We start from the raw sequence: 13,566 nt of genomic DNA, 5'->3' as shown, positions 1-13,566 counted from the left end.
CAAAGATGAGTTCTAGGCTTTATTGGCTAAATGAGATTCTTGTGTGCGCATATACACTCAAAGGAACATGTGCAGGGTAAGATACCAATAAATCAAAGTTTTACAAATGCAAGACTGAGGGACTGCTTCCAGCCTACTACGGGAAGTGCCTAGTTTATTTCCATTGTCCAAGGAAACAGCAATGCAGAAAGTAAACAGCATAAACAGTAGTGAGGTTAGTGGTCTATTACAGGAGTAGGTGGGTGAGATGCTGTGGTGTGTGATGTGCAGGAGGTCAGACTAGATGATCATGATAGTCCCTTCTGACCTTAGTCTATGAGCACTAAAAATGAAAAGGAAACTAGATTTTAAAACTACATTTGAGTTTTAAAACTCATGTTATTCTTTTTCAGCAGATAATGTTCCTTTAATTCCTAAAATGTGGATAACTATTCCTCCACCTCATTAGTTGTGTTTTTTCATATATACTTATTACATGTGACAACACCCTTTCTTTATAACTCTCCATTTCCTTTGTGGCAATCTAAGGGCTTGGAAACGCACACGTTGTACTGCTTTATATATACTAGTCTAGTTAAAAAATAGTGCACCTCCCTTTAAGGTGGATGCAATTATACTGGTATATTCCTGGAAGGGAAGGGAAAACAACTACACCACTCCAAGGCAACTTTCATACCACTTTAACTGTCCATGCTAGGGGTTTTACTGATATAGCTGTTTTGGTAGAAAATCACATTTCTGATAGCTAAATCAATAAAAAAAACGCAGTGTAGATCAGGCTTTAGTCCAGTCCCTGTAAAGAACAGTGTGCATGAGGAGGCAGAGTGGGGGCTGTTCCCAGGTCAACCTTAATACTTTTCCTGGCATAGCTCTGTCAGTGAAGAGTGGCAGGGATCCCACCCTTTCACCAGATATAGCTGTGCCAGCAGAACTATGTAGGGTAGATGAAGTGATAATAGCAAAATTACGCTTTTGAGAGTGTAGCTTATCTCGCTTGGGGGCTGGAATAAACTATACCCATTAGGAGTGCTTTGCTGGTATAGTATAGTGGTATAGCTACCCTCACAAAGTGCTCCTGCTGTAGACATGGCCTTGGTCTCCATATTCCATCTAATGTACAGAACAATGCTACGTAAAGAACACACTGTAAGCAATGCAGCATGTTAGTTTAAAGGTAAACTGTGTGTGGGTGGTTTCGTATTTAGATAGATCAGCATGCATGTCCCAAAGGAGAGTCTGCATTACTCTCCCCAATTGACAGATGGAGAGATAACCACATAGAAAGTGACTTGCCTGAAGTTGCACAATCAGAGGTGGAGTGGGGGGGGAGAACCCATCTCTACCCCCTTTCAGGCCTTATTGAACCCACCAGCACCAATGTATATAGCAAAGGTTAGGGCTTTTCTGTGGAAAAGGATAGCTTAGTTCTCCCCTCCCTGCCAGTATAAAAAGCTCTTCCTTTTTAAATGCTTAGTTGTGATTGATAGCCCAAGAGAGGCTAGTCTGACCACCCTATACATTACAGTATATTTACATGTGTCATTTTGGGGCTCTAGTAATGTGCTGTCAGCAGCTCTAGGAATTCCTATGATGAGATAAAACTGTCCTGAGAATGTTATATAGCTGCAACTGGGTCTTCTACTGTCTCTATTTATGCAAAAGAAAATGTGTGTGCACACACTAAATCCTCACTCCCACTAAAAATCTGTATTCACCCCCCCATTTAAATACTAATGTGAACTGTAGGCAGCTAAGCTCTGCCCTTTGCCCTACAGCGTGCTGCCTTTCATTCTGAATAGATTTTGATGACTATAAAAATTATTCCCAAACCACTCCCACAATACACAGATATTTTACACAGCAGTATTTTGCGCTTTTGTGCAGTGGTTATCTGCATTTTAAAGAGGATTCAGGTTGGATTTGCTTTTTAGTCTTTTTATTATTATCGTGCTGGGGAGAGAGAGCAAACTAACTTCACTAAGGGAAAGGGGAAATGTTGCCCTCAAGCAACCAGGGGCTGTGGCTATTTGCATGGTTAGGTCTTAATGAAAGAGCGAATACAAATAAATCCTTCCTTCCCAGACTCTAAGCAATGCATTAAAGTTCATCCAAAAGGAGGCAGAGTGGGCAGGTAAGCTTTCCGCTGCCTGGCTGATGCTTGGAGTGCGACACACCCACCTGGGATCACCTCCCTTTGCGCTCCAGGCAGGAACTCACGGGTGGGCGGGGCCCTACAGCCCCTATTATGACGTAAGCGCTAGCAACAGTGAGCTTCTCTCGCGTCCTGGATACGGCTCCCCCTCCCCCCGCAGGCTCCCTCCCCCTCCCCCTGAGCAGCCCATTGAATCCCTGGCCCCAGCAGCTAGGTCTGTTGCCTTCTCCTTCCTTCTCTCCTCAGGGGCTCAGGGAATGGGGGAGAGGCTAGGAGGGCAGTGTGCTAAAGTACAGAGAAGGTGAGAGGTGGGGAAGGCAGGAAGGTGAGAGCCTCCTGGAAGAGGAAAAGCAGCACACGTCCCTCTGCTTTCTGCTGCTTCACCTTGGTGGGGGATGTAAAAATGCTGGACAATATCCATGCTGCAATCCTCGAGTCTGGCAGGACCGTGTTCCCAACGCTCCCGAAGCTCACAGCGGACGGTAAGGCCTTCATGCCCCCCGGAGCCTGATTCGTGTGAATTTCATCTGAGAGACTCCTACCTACAACAGTGTTCTCCGGAGGGCCTTTGTGTGTCTGGTGCATGCCGGGGATGCCCATCCATCCCGCCACTTGCCCTACAGCGCTATGTACAGTGCCTTAGGCACAGACATGGCAGCCAGGGTGTCTGGGTTCTAGTCCTGATTCTGCCAATGACTTTCTGCATGACCTTTGAACAAAAGTCACTTGCCAAAAGTCTGGGCCTCGGTTTCCCCATTTGTAAAATGGGAGAAATACTAGTCTCATGGGAGGGAGATTTGCCCAACTTAACACATCTTAGTTAGTGTTTGGTGCTCTAGAAGAGTATAGTGTGTGTATCTATCCAAGGATAAAATACAGCTTAAACATAACATGGTGTGTGAAATAGAGGAGGGTTGTCGGATCCTGTTATGCCTCTCAGTAGCCCAGTTCTCTCACGAGCATTTGCATGGAACTTCCATTGACAAGTTTCCCTAGTGACTGGGTTTAAGGTTTGCTTTTGGAAGGAAGAGGGGTATTTGGTTTTTTAATGAAAGCTTTAAGCTTCCTATGGTGCTTTGCTGTGCTGTAGTGACATTGCCAGAAATGACAGGCCCTGTTCTAAATTAAAAATCTAAGCTTGTGAAAACTAGTTTTTAAACTCTGAACACCCGCCCACTTTTATGTGTCAGGCTGCAAGAACCCCTTGCCCAAATCATTTAGAATTTGTAGAAAAAATCTTTTCAACTCCAGACTCTTACTGAGGGTTTTAGAAGGGACTGAAGTCCAAATCAGGTTTAAAATGGAACTTGATTGAAAACTTAACTATGGAGCAAGTATCATTGCTCTGTAGTGAATGTATAAACTATGCAGGATGCTTGTGATTACACTGCAGTCTTATTAGTCAGAAAAGAAGAGTCCTATTTTCCATGGAGTGTGGTGAATTTGTGTGCTTGCCATCTAGAGATCATGACATATTGTGTTTCACTTGCATTTCAGAAGTCTTTAGTATTTGGGCCAATGTGTCTGAATTTGTGGAACGGCAGCTCTCCATGAACAAGGTGGGACTCACATCTTATTCCTTCTCTTGAACCCAAATGTTTCTAATGATTCTGATGCACGCCCATGCCACTAAAACCTGTTACACACGCCTCCTCTTAAAGCAAGAGGCATGCACAGGCAGATCAAACCAAAGGTACACTGTAGTCCACAAATGTGCCACAGGCTTCTCTTACCTAGTTTACTGGGTTATTCAGCACAGTGTAGCATAGTAAAGTTAGATAAAAAAAAACACCTATAGATCTATATGTAAAGAAGCTTAACACTTTTTACAGAGGTGGGAATTTTAGCCCTTTATGCCTGTTTTACATGCTAAGAACAGATTAAAAAAACCCATTGTGCTCATTTCTTTTGTTTTTAAAGGAGAAGTAACCCCCTTATTTTAAAAATTAGCCATCCACAAAATGGCAAATATATTAAGATTGGTACCAAGCCAACAGGTTGCTCTGGGGATTCCAGAAAAATCTAGCAGTACCCTAACGCACATCTTTGGCTATTTCAATTCACTGTGTCTAACATGCATCCGAAGAAGTAGGTATTCACCCACGAAAGCTCATGCTCCTATACGTCTGTTAGTCTATAAGGTGCCACAGGACTCTTTGCTGCTTTTAAAGAAATATACATTTCATAAGGTATTTAGATTGCTAAGTTAAGCACTTAGATCTTGCTCCTGCCAATCCTTGCTTTTAGGAGTAGTCCTTACTCAGGGGAATGTAGTCCAACTATAGCCTCTGGTGCTACTTGTGTGGGTAGGAGGCTTACTCATTGGGGTGAGGATTTGCAGAGTTGAGCTCTTTGGGGCTTCTCTAGATTAGGGATATTTATTTTGTTGTTACTACATCAATGATTTTTTTTCAAATAGCGAAAGGGAGGGAGAGGAGAAAAATAGGAAATATTTGGTGCTTTCAGGGAGCTCTGAGCACTGCCCCATCCTGCTCCCCTGCACTGGAAAACATAAGGTGTGGTTGGGATGTCAATCGCCACCATCACAATGCTCTGGCATAGAATGACAAATTATGAATTGATTGTGATTATTTAGAAGCAAAAATGTTTCCCCTCCTTCCTGAATACTTATTATTGGTTATTTTTCAGGGTGTCCAAATACCAGGGCTTGGAACATTCTCTTTTTTAAGACAAAAATTAGATGTTGGCAACAATAAATTTATCCTTATTCAAAGACCTGTGTTTCTTCTGTCTGAGAAACTAGCCCAGATTCATGGACTCAAACTTGCCAAAATACACACTCCTGGTAAGAAGTTTGATTATGGCATTTGCCTTTCCTTGAAACATATTTGTCCTGTGCTATAAAATATGTGACAAGGTTAATAGCTAAGGAACCAAATGTGATACATGTATAGAATTCCTTCACTGATAACAACTTAAGCTCTGTTGAAAAGACACCAAGAGGGAATTTCTTTACAAGACACCGTTGCTTTTATGTTTATATCTTGTGTAAGGTTAGAATGTTTCTGTTTGAAATGTTCTTTTACCTTCTGACTGCATAATGCCACATCTGTGGAGCTTTTATGGTAGCTGCAATATATTCTAATAAAACTTTAGTACCACTGAAGTTCCACATGCATCTTGCACAAGACTTTAGCTCTGCAAATTCAAAGCTTTGTGCCAGGTTTTACACATGCACAACTCCAAGTCAAAAGTGGCCTGCAACAGCTTTTTTATTTTATTTTAGTGGCACACACCTTAATATAGTAATCAGCTGGAGACAGCTTAAAATAGACCCAAACAAACAATAGATTTTATGAAGCACATGTACAGCTGTATGCATTCTGAACAAAAGTAGTTTCACATCAATACCACCATGTTTGCACAGAGTGGGGAGCAATGGTATTGATTATGCCTCTTGTGCAGCATGGGATTGCTTTAAAAAAAAAATCCTCTTTTGAGTTTGAGTCTCAGTCTGGTGCCCTCCAGTGAGAGAGCACTGGGTACTGAAGGCAAAGAAATTGGCAGACAAATTTTTAGGGCACTGTACTGTCGAAGGTAACAGATCTAAGAACTGGCCAGCACAGTCTTTCTACCATTTTAGCTATATTGGTTTGAAAATGGTATCATTAAATCGGTGATGAGTATGGATGCAGTTACACTGTTTTCAAGGTGCCTTATATGGGTATGGCTTCTTATGGGAATAAGCTGCGCTTATACAGTAATGCTTATTCCCATCATAAGCTATGCAGATATACAGTACCTTTATACCTGCATAAATAGTGTACACACTTGGGGTTGTACTATTTAACTATATCAGTTTTAAGAAAATTGCACTCTTAACTGGAACAGTTAATTTGGTACAAAAACTGAGCGTAGATTAGGCCTGATTCTCCTCTGCATTATGTTGGGCTTATGCGGATTTCAATAGTAATGCGGAGTTAATAGTTACACTGGTATGCAGCAAAGGGTGTAATGGAGTGCAGAATCAGGCCCCATATCTCTAAGGCTAGGTCTACACTACCCGCCTGAATCGGCGGGTAGAAATCGACCTTTCGGGGATCGATTTATCGCGTCCCGTTGGGACGCGACAATCGATCCCCGAATCGACGTTCTTACTCCACCAGCGGAGGTGGGAGTAAGCGCCGTCGACAGAAAGCCGCAGAGGTCGATTTTGCCGCCGTCCTCACAGCGGGGTAAGTCGGCTGCGATACGTCGAATTCAGCTACGCTATTCATGTAGCTGAATTTGCGTATCTTAAATCGACTCCCCCCTGTAGTGTAGATGTACCCTAAGATGAGTTGCAAAATGAAAGTTCTGATCACTTGTGGTTATCAAAGATCATTGTATTGAAGAATGGGGTCCTGGTTAAATTCTTACTCTGGTTTCATGTTCCATCCCCCTGCAATTTCAACTGCATACAGTATTCTTCACTTCCTGTCCTGAAATCCTGTGCTGTATAGCTGCCATGTTTCATTTTTGTATTTTCGTATTGAGGAAGTCATCCCTGTATAGCTGGCATATCAGTTTGCTTTTAAAGAGCTTGGGGTCCTTCAGGATGACGAGCTGTATGGAGTTGTAAGAAGGTTAGTAAAACGGGTATGATAATAGCCTCATAAAGGTTTTGTGAGGCTTTATTCAAGGTTGTAAAGTGCTTTGCGCCTCTTACAGGAAGGTGCTATGTAAGTGCAAAATGTGACCCATTAATTCACAGCCTTGCTGCTGCTGTTATTTAGGAAGTCTGCTTGCTGTCTGAATTACTGGGTTCCCCTGATTGTTGATTTCAGGTGATATCCCAATTATTCAACTGAACTTCATCATGTTATCCCTGGAGGGTCCCTTTAACAGGGAGATAGTGGAAGGATGTGTAAAAGAGACCCTGCTTTTTTTCTCACGATCCATCGCTATCAAACAGAATGTTGAATTCACTTTCAAGGGAATTGGAGTTCTCGTTATCCGGGACAACAAAGTGAAAATGAAATTTTACAAAGATTTCCTTCAAGCCATGGATGGCAGTGGCAATCTCGTGAAAGCTCTTTCCAATGTAAGTTTATCATTTTCCCAGGAGAACTTAAATTATTTTGAGTCAGTATCAGTCAATAATGCCTGTTAGGCAAGTGGTGAGTCACTCTGTGCACACAGCCAGTCTTGTACTGTATTATTCTTACCTTGTCCTCCCATATTATTATAATTTATTTATTATTTGTTTTCTGGTAGTGCCTAGTGGCCTCCACTAAGTTCAGAGCCTTGTTGAGCTTGGTGCTGTGGATACACATAGTAAGAGACAGTCCCTGATCAGCAGTGCTTACAATCTCAACAGACAGGACAGCTCAAAGGAAACACGGTTATCCTTATTTTAAAGATGGGGAACTGAGGCACATACAAAGTCAGGGTATGTCTATGCTATAATCGGAGATGCAATTGCAGCATATGTAGACATACCCAAGCTAGCTTTATTCTAGCTAGCTCAGGTGAATAGCAGTGAATCCATGGTGGCACGGTATGAGTCTGCTAGGGGGTCTGAGTATGGACGCAGGTGGCTAGCCTGTGCTGCCATGATTTCACTGCTATTGGTACCTGAGCTTGCTAGATTAAAGCTAGTTTGGGTATGTCTACATGTGCTGCAATCACACCTCTGATTGTAGTGTAGACATGCTCTAAGTGACTTGCCCAAGGACACGCAAGAAGGCTGTGGCAGAGTCTGGAACAAAACCCTGATCTCCTGAGTCCCATCCAGTGTCTCTCTCCCAATCCTATGTATTGCATCTTATCATAATGCTCTCTGGGACAGGGACCGTCTCTTGACTACATGTTTGTTCAACCTTTAGCACAACAGGGCCCTGATCAGCACCTCTAGGTGCTACTGTTGTACAAATGAATAATAGTACTTTGGGCAAAGAAAAAGAAGTCCTGAGTTTGTGTCCTTCCTTGGTACGAGGACAGACATTTTAGTAGTGGGAAAGACTTGCTGCAACTTTGTGAATGAAACCTTAACTGAACTAATTGCAGTCTGTTCAAATCCATAATCTGCAGGAACTGTACAAACCAACCAACCAAGCAGTGCTTTAAAACCATGCTAGCAACATGTGTTAACCATGTACCTGTCTCCACTTGCTTCTCTACTGGAAAGTAAATAGCCTCTTTATTGAGTCTAATGATTCCTGGCCACTCAGAAATCATGACAATATTATCATTCATTATCAGTGATTGGCTGGGACAGTTTCTATCAGTTACAATGAAGGGCAAATGTGAATGAAATAGGATTTTGTGACAGGATTTTGGAATAGCAGCCTGTTGTTTTAGAAGTAGAAAGGGTTGCCTTGTTTGTTACCTGCTAGACAATGTCCTCCGAGTTCTCTCAAATGTTTGTTGTTGTAGAGGCCCGGGACAGGCGATTCAGTTATTTCAGGCAGAGAAACTGCAATGTCTCAGTCCCGTGCTTGCAGTGTTGTCATGTTTCCAAGGTGAGTACTTTTGCTTCTTTACCAGTTCACTGACCAAGCTAGCATCTCCTATCTTACATTTGGGAGCCCTGAATCTATTGTGTTAGGGCTTGTCTCCACATGGAATTATTACTCCAGAATACCTATTCAGGGTAGCTATTCCAGGATAACTCTGTGTGGGCACTCTTATACTTTAAAAAAAGATTAAGCTAAATTGGAACAAGGCACTTTTATCCCAGGATCAGAGAGTCCACTCATGGAGTTATTTAGGAATAGTTGTTGCATTTTAACTTCACACTTTAACATAATCTGAATTAACTTCCAGGTGTAGACAAGGTTAGATAATGATTTTCATAATGCTTCACTTGCCTCATCTCTTTCTTTTGTGTAAGATTTCAAAAATAGTTAAAATATGTACACTGTCTGATTTTTACATGATCAGCTTTCCTTAAATTATGGATCTGGCCTTGGAATTACAAAAGTCAGATGATCATGTAATTTTACTAGTATTTGTGGCATTCAACTGAATGAATACCTACCACCAGTATTCCTGGGTAGAAGATCCACAGTAAAAAGTGACAAGTCAAAAAGCTTCCCTCTTCAATAGCAATGGAATATGGTAATTCCCTTCCCTTCCTAACCTAACTGAGGGTATGTCTACACTACGAAATTAGTTCGAATTTATAGAAGCCGGTTTTATTGAAATCGGTTGTATACAGCCGATTGTGTATGTCCACACAATAAAATGCTCTAGGTGCTCTAGTCGGCAGACCGCGTCCACAGTACGAGGCTAGCGTCGACTTCCGGAGCATTGCACTATGGGTAGCTATCCCACAGCTATCCCACAGTTCCCGCAGTCTCCGCCGCCCCTTGGAATTCTGGGTTGAGATCCCAATGCCCGGATGATGCAAAACAGTGTCGCGGGCGGTTCTGGGTACATGTCGTCAGGCCCCTCCCTCCCCCGTCACAGCAACGGCAGACAATAGATTCGCGCCTTTTTATCTGGGTTACCTGGGTTACCTGTGCAGACAACATGGAGCCCGCTCAGCACAGCTGAGCTCACCGTCACCATATGTCCTCTTGGTGCCGGCAGACGTGGGACTGCATTGCTACACAGCAGCAGCTGCTAACTGCCTTTTGGCGGTAGACGGTGCAGTAGACTGGTAGCCTTCATCGGCGATCTGGGTGCTGGCAGCCGTGGGGCTTGCCTTTTGGCAGTAAATGGTGTATTATGACTGTTAGCCGGCCTATTACAAGTCGGGTCATCGCACGTTAGCAGAGTCTTCCCTGAGCAGCAGCTCGTACAATAGGCCTGAAGACCATCGTCATACACCGCCCCGTATTTGCTGCCAAGCACCCAGAAAGATGCCGAGGGCTATCAGTCACGCTGCACCGTCGTCTTAAGATGTAAAAAAATAGATTTTCTCTGTATTCATTTGCTTCCCCCTCCCTCCGTCAAATCAACGGCCTGCTAAACCCAGGGTTTTCAGTTTAATCTTTGGGGGGGACCAGTCTGTGACAGTTGTTTGTGTCTCTCCCTGATGCACAGCCACCGTTCTTTATTTTAATTCCCTGTGCCTGTACGCCATGTCGTCACTCGGCCCCCCTCCCTCCTTCCCCTAGGCCGTCAGATACTACGTTTGCGCCACAGCTCGAGCCGAGAAGCGGTTCGCGCCTTTTCTTTGAATTCTGGGTTGAGATCCCAATGCCCGGATGATGCAAAACAGTGTCGCGGGCGGTTCTGGGTACATGTCGTCAGGCCCCTCCCCCCTCGTCACAGCAACGGCAGACAATAGATTCGCGCCTTTTTACCTGGGTTACCTGTGCAGACAACATACCACGGCAAGCATGGAGCCCGCTCAGCTCAGCTGAGCTCACCGTCACCATATGTCCTCTGGGTGCCGGCAGACGTGGGACTGCATTGCTACACAGCAGCAGCTGCTAACTGCCTTTTGGCGGTAGACGGTGTAGCATGAGTGATAGCCGTGGGGCTGGCAGCCGTAGTGCTGCATTGCACCAGCCCCTTCCAGGCAATGGTATATTATGACTGGTACCCGTCGTCATCATACTGGTATGGCTGTCAATCATGGCCACCTGGGCAGACATGCTACTGTTTTGATGATGACGGTTACCAGTCATAATATACTATTTTCTGCCAATTGCCCAATATTGTCTGCTAAGCACCCAGAAGAGGCCGAGGGCGATGCTGGGTGCTGGCGGACGTGGGGCTGGCAGACGTGGGGCTGCATTGCTACACAGCAGCAGCCCCTTGCCTTTTGGCAGATGATGGTATATTATGATTGGTATCCGTCATCGTCATACTGGTATGGCTGTCACTCATGCTGCAGCGTCGGCTGCCACCTTAAGATGTAAAAAATAGATTTGTTCTGTGTTCATTTGCTTCCCCTTCCTCCGTGAAATCAACGGCCTGCTAAGCCCAGGGTTTCCAGTTTAATCTTTGGGGGGACCATTCTGTGTGACAGTTGTTTGTGTTTCTCCCTGTTCCTGTACCTGTACGCCATGTCGTCACTCGGCCCTCCCTCCCTCCCGCCCTCCTTCTCCTGGTCCATCAGATACTACTTTCGCGCCTTTTTTCTGACCAGGCGCCATAGCTAGCACTGGGATCATGGAGCCCGCTCAGATCACCGCGGCAATTATGAGCACTATGAACACCACGCGCATTGTCCTGGAGTATATGCAGAGCCAGAACATGCCAAGGCGAAACCCGGACCAGGCGAGGAGGCGATTGCAGCACGGCGACGAGAGTGATGAGGAAATTGACATGGCCATAGACCTCTCAGCCCCAGCAATGTGGAAATCATGGTGTCACTGGGGCAGGTTGATACCGTGGAACGCCGATTCTGGGCCCGGGAAACAAGCACAGACTGGTGGGACCGCATCGTGCTGCAGGTATGGGACGATTCCCAGTGGCTGCGAAACTTTCGCATGCGTAAGGGCACTTTCATGGAACTTTGTGACTTGCTTTCCCCTGCCCTGAAACGCCAGGATACCAAGATGAGAGCAGCCCTCACAGTTGAGAAGCGAGTGGCGATAGCCCTGTGGAAGCTTGCAACGCCAGACAGCTACCGGTCAGTCGGGAATCAATTTGGAGTGGGCAAATCTACTGTGGGGGCTGCTGTGATCCAATTTACCAGGGCAATGAAAGACCTGGTGATAGCAAGGGTAGTGACTCTGGGCAACGTGCAGTCAATAGTGGATGGTTTTGCTGAAATGGGATTCCCAAACTGTGGCGGGGCCATAGACGGAACCCATATCCCTATCTTGTCACCGGAGCACCAAGCCACCGACTACGTAAACCGCAAGGGGTACTTTTCAATGCTGCTGCAAGCCCTGGTGGATCACAAGGGACGTTTCACCAACATCAACGTGGGATGGCCGGGAAAGGTACATGATGCTCGCGTCTTCAGGAACTCTGCTCTGTTTCGAAAGCTGGAGGAAGGGACTTTCTTCCCGGACCAGAAAGTGACCATTGGGGATGTTGAAATGCCTATCGTGATCCTTGGGGACCCAGCCTACCCCTTAATGCCATGGCTCATGAAGCCATACACAGGCAGCCTGGACAGTAGTCAGGACCTGTTCAACTACAGGCTGAGCAAGTGCCGAATGGTGGTGGAATGTGCATTTGGACGTTTAAAAGCGCGCTGGCGCAGCTTACTGACTCGCTCAGACCTCAGCGAAAAGAATATCCCCATTGTTATTGCTGCTTGCTGTGCGCTCCACAATATCTGTGAGAGTAAGGGGGAGACCTTTATGGCGGGGTGGGAGGTTGAGGCAACTCGCCTGGCCGCTGATTACGCGCAGCCAGACACCAGGGCGGTTAGAGGAGCACAGCAGGGCGCGGTGCGCATCAGAGAAGCTTTGAAAACGAGTTTTGTGACTGGCCAGGCTACTGTGTGAAACTTCTGTTTGTTTCTCCTTGATGACCCCTCCACCCCCCCCCCCGACCCGGTTCACTCTACTTCCCTGTAAACCAACCACCCCACCCCACCCTCCCCTCCCCTCCCGCTTGCAGAGGCAATAAAGTCATTGTTTTTTCACATTCATGCATTCTTTATTAGTTCCTTACAGAGGTAGGGGGATAATTGCCAAGGTAGCTGGGATGGGTGGGGGAGGAGGGATGGAAAAGGACACACTGCATTTTAAAACTTTAACTCTTATTGAAGCCCAGCCTTCTGATGCTTGGGCGATCATCTGGGGTGGAGTGACTGGGTGGACGGAGGCCCCCCCACCGTGTTCTTGGGCGTCAGGGTGAGGAGGCTATGGAACTTGGGGAGGAGGGCTGTTGGTTACACAGGGGCTGTAGCGGCGGTCTCTGCTCCTGCTGCCTTTCCTGCAACTCAACCATACGCTCGAGCATATCACTTTGATGCTCCAGCAGACGGAGCATTGCCTCTTGCCGTCTGTCTGCAAGCTGACGCCACCTATCGTCTTCAGCCCGCCACCTCTCCTCTCGTTCATGTTGGGCTTTTCTCATCTCCGACATTGACTGCCTCCACGCATTCTGCTGTGCTCTATCAGCCTGGGCGGACATCTGCAGCTCCGTGAACATCTCGTCCCTCGTCTTACGTTTTCTCTTTCTAATGTTCACGAGCCTCTGCGAAGGAGAAACATTTGCAGCTGGTGGAGGAGAAGGGAGAGGTGGTTAAAAAAGACACATTTTAGGGAACAATGGGTACACTCTTTCATTACAAGGTCGCATATTTCGGCTTGCAGGCAGCCATCGTAGGCCACAGTGTTTTGGCTTTTTTAACCTTCTTAACATGCGGGAAAGGTTGCAAACAGCAGCGCATTTCCCATATCAAGGATGAATTGGGTTGTCCATTTAAAATGGGCTTTCAATGTAAAAGGAGGGGGCTGTGGTTTCCCGGTTAACATGCGGCACAAACACAAGTAAACCCCCCCCCCCACACACACACACGATTCTCTGGGATGATCACTTCACCCCTCCCC

The 13,566-nt window shown here is 45.7% G+C and overlaps 1 protein-coding gene across 1 annotated transcript in view; it reads left to right on the top strand.

The window, feature by feature from the left end:
* The first annotated feature begins 2,345 nt into the window (after positions 1-2,345).
* CCDC81 (coiled-coil domain containing 81) overlaps positions 2,346-13,566 on the top strand; it is a 36,859-nt gene continuing 25,638 nt past the window's right edge. Inside the window, exons 1-5 of the mRNA XM_034759002.1 lie at positions 2,346-2,634; positions 3,650-3,711; positions 4,802-4,958; positions 6,940-7,196; positions 8,531-8,616. Of these exons, the coding sequence (XP_034614893.1) occupies positions 2,556-2,634; positions 3,650-3,711; positions 4,802-4,958; positions 6,940-7,196; positions 8,531-8,616 (641 nt within the window). The 5' untranslated portion in view covers positions 2,346-2,555. The remainder of the gene's footprint in view (positions 2,635-3,649; positions 3,712-4,801; positions 4,959-6,939; positions 7,197-8,530; positions 8,617-13,566) is intronic.

This window comes from Trachemys scripta, chromosome 1 (genome assembly GCF_013100865.1).
Source record: "Trachemys scripta elegans isolate TJP31775 chromosome 1, CAS_Tse_1.0, whole genome shotgun sequence".
Classification (NCBI taxonomy): Eukaryota; Metazoa; Chordata; order Testudines; family Emydidae; genus Trachemys; species Trachemys scripta.
Note: the sequence above shows the minus strand (reverse complement) of the source record. Positions and strands in the feature narration are given on the sequence as shown.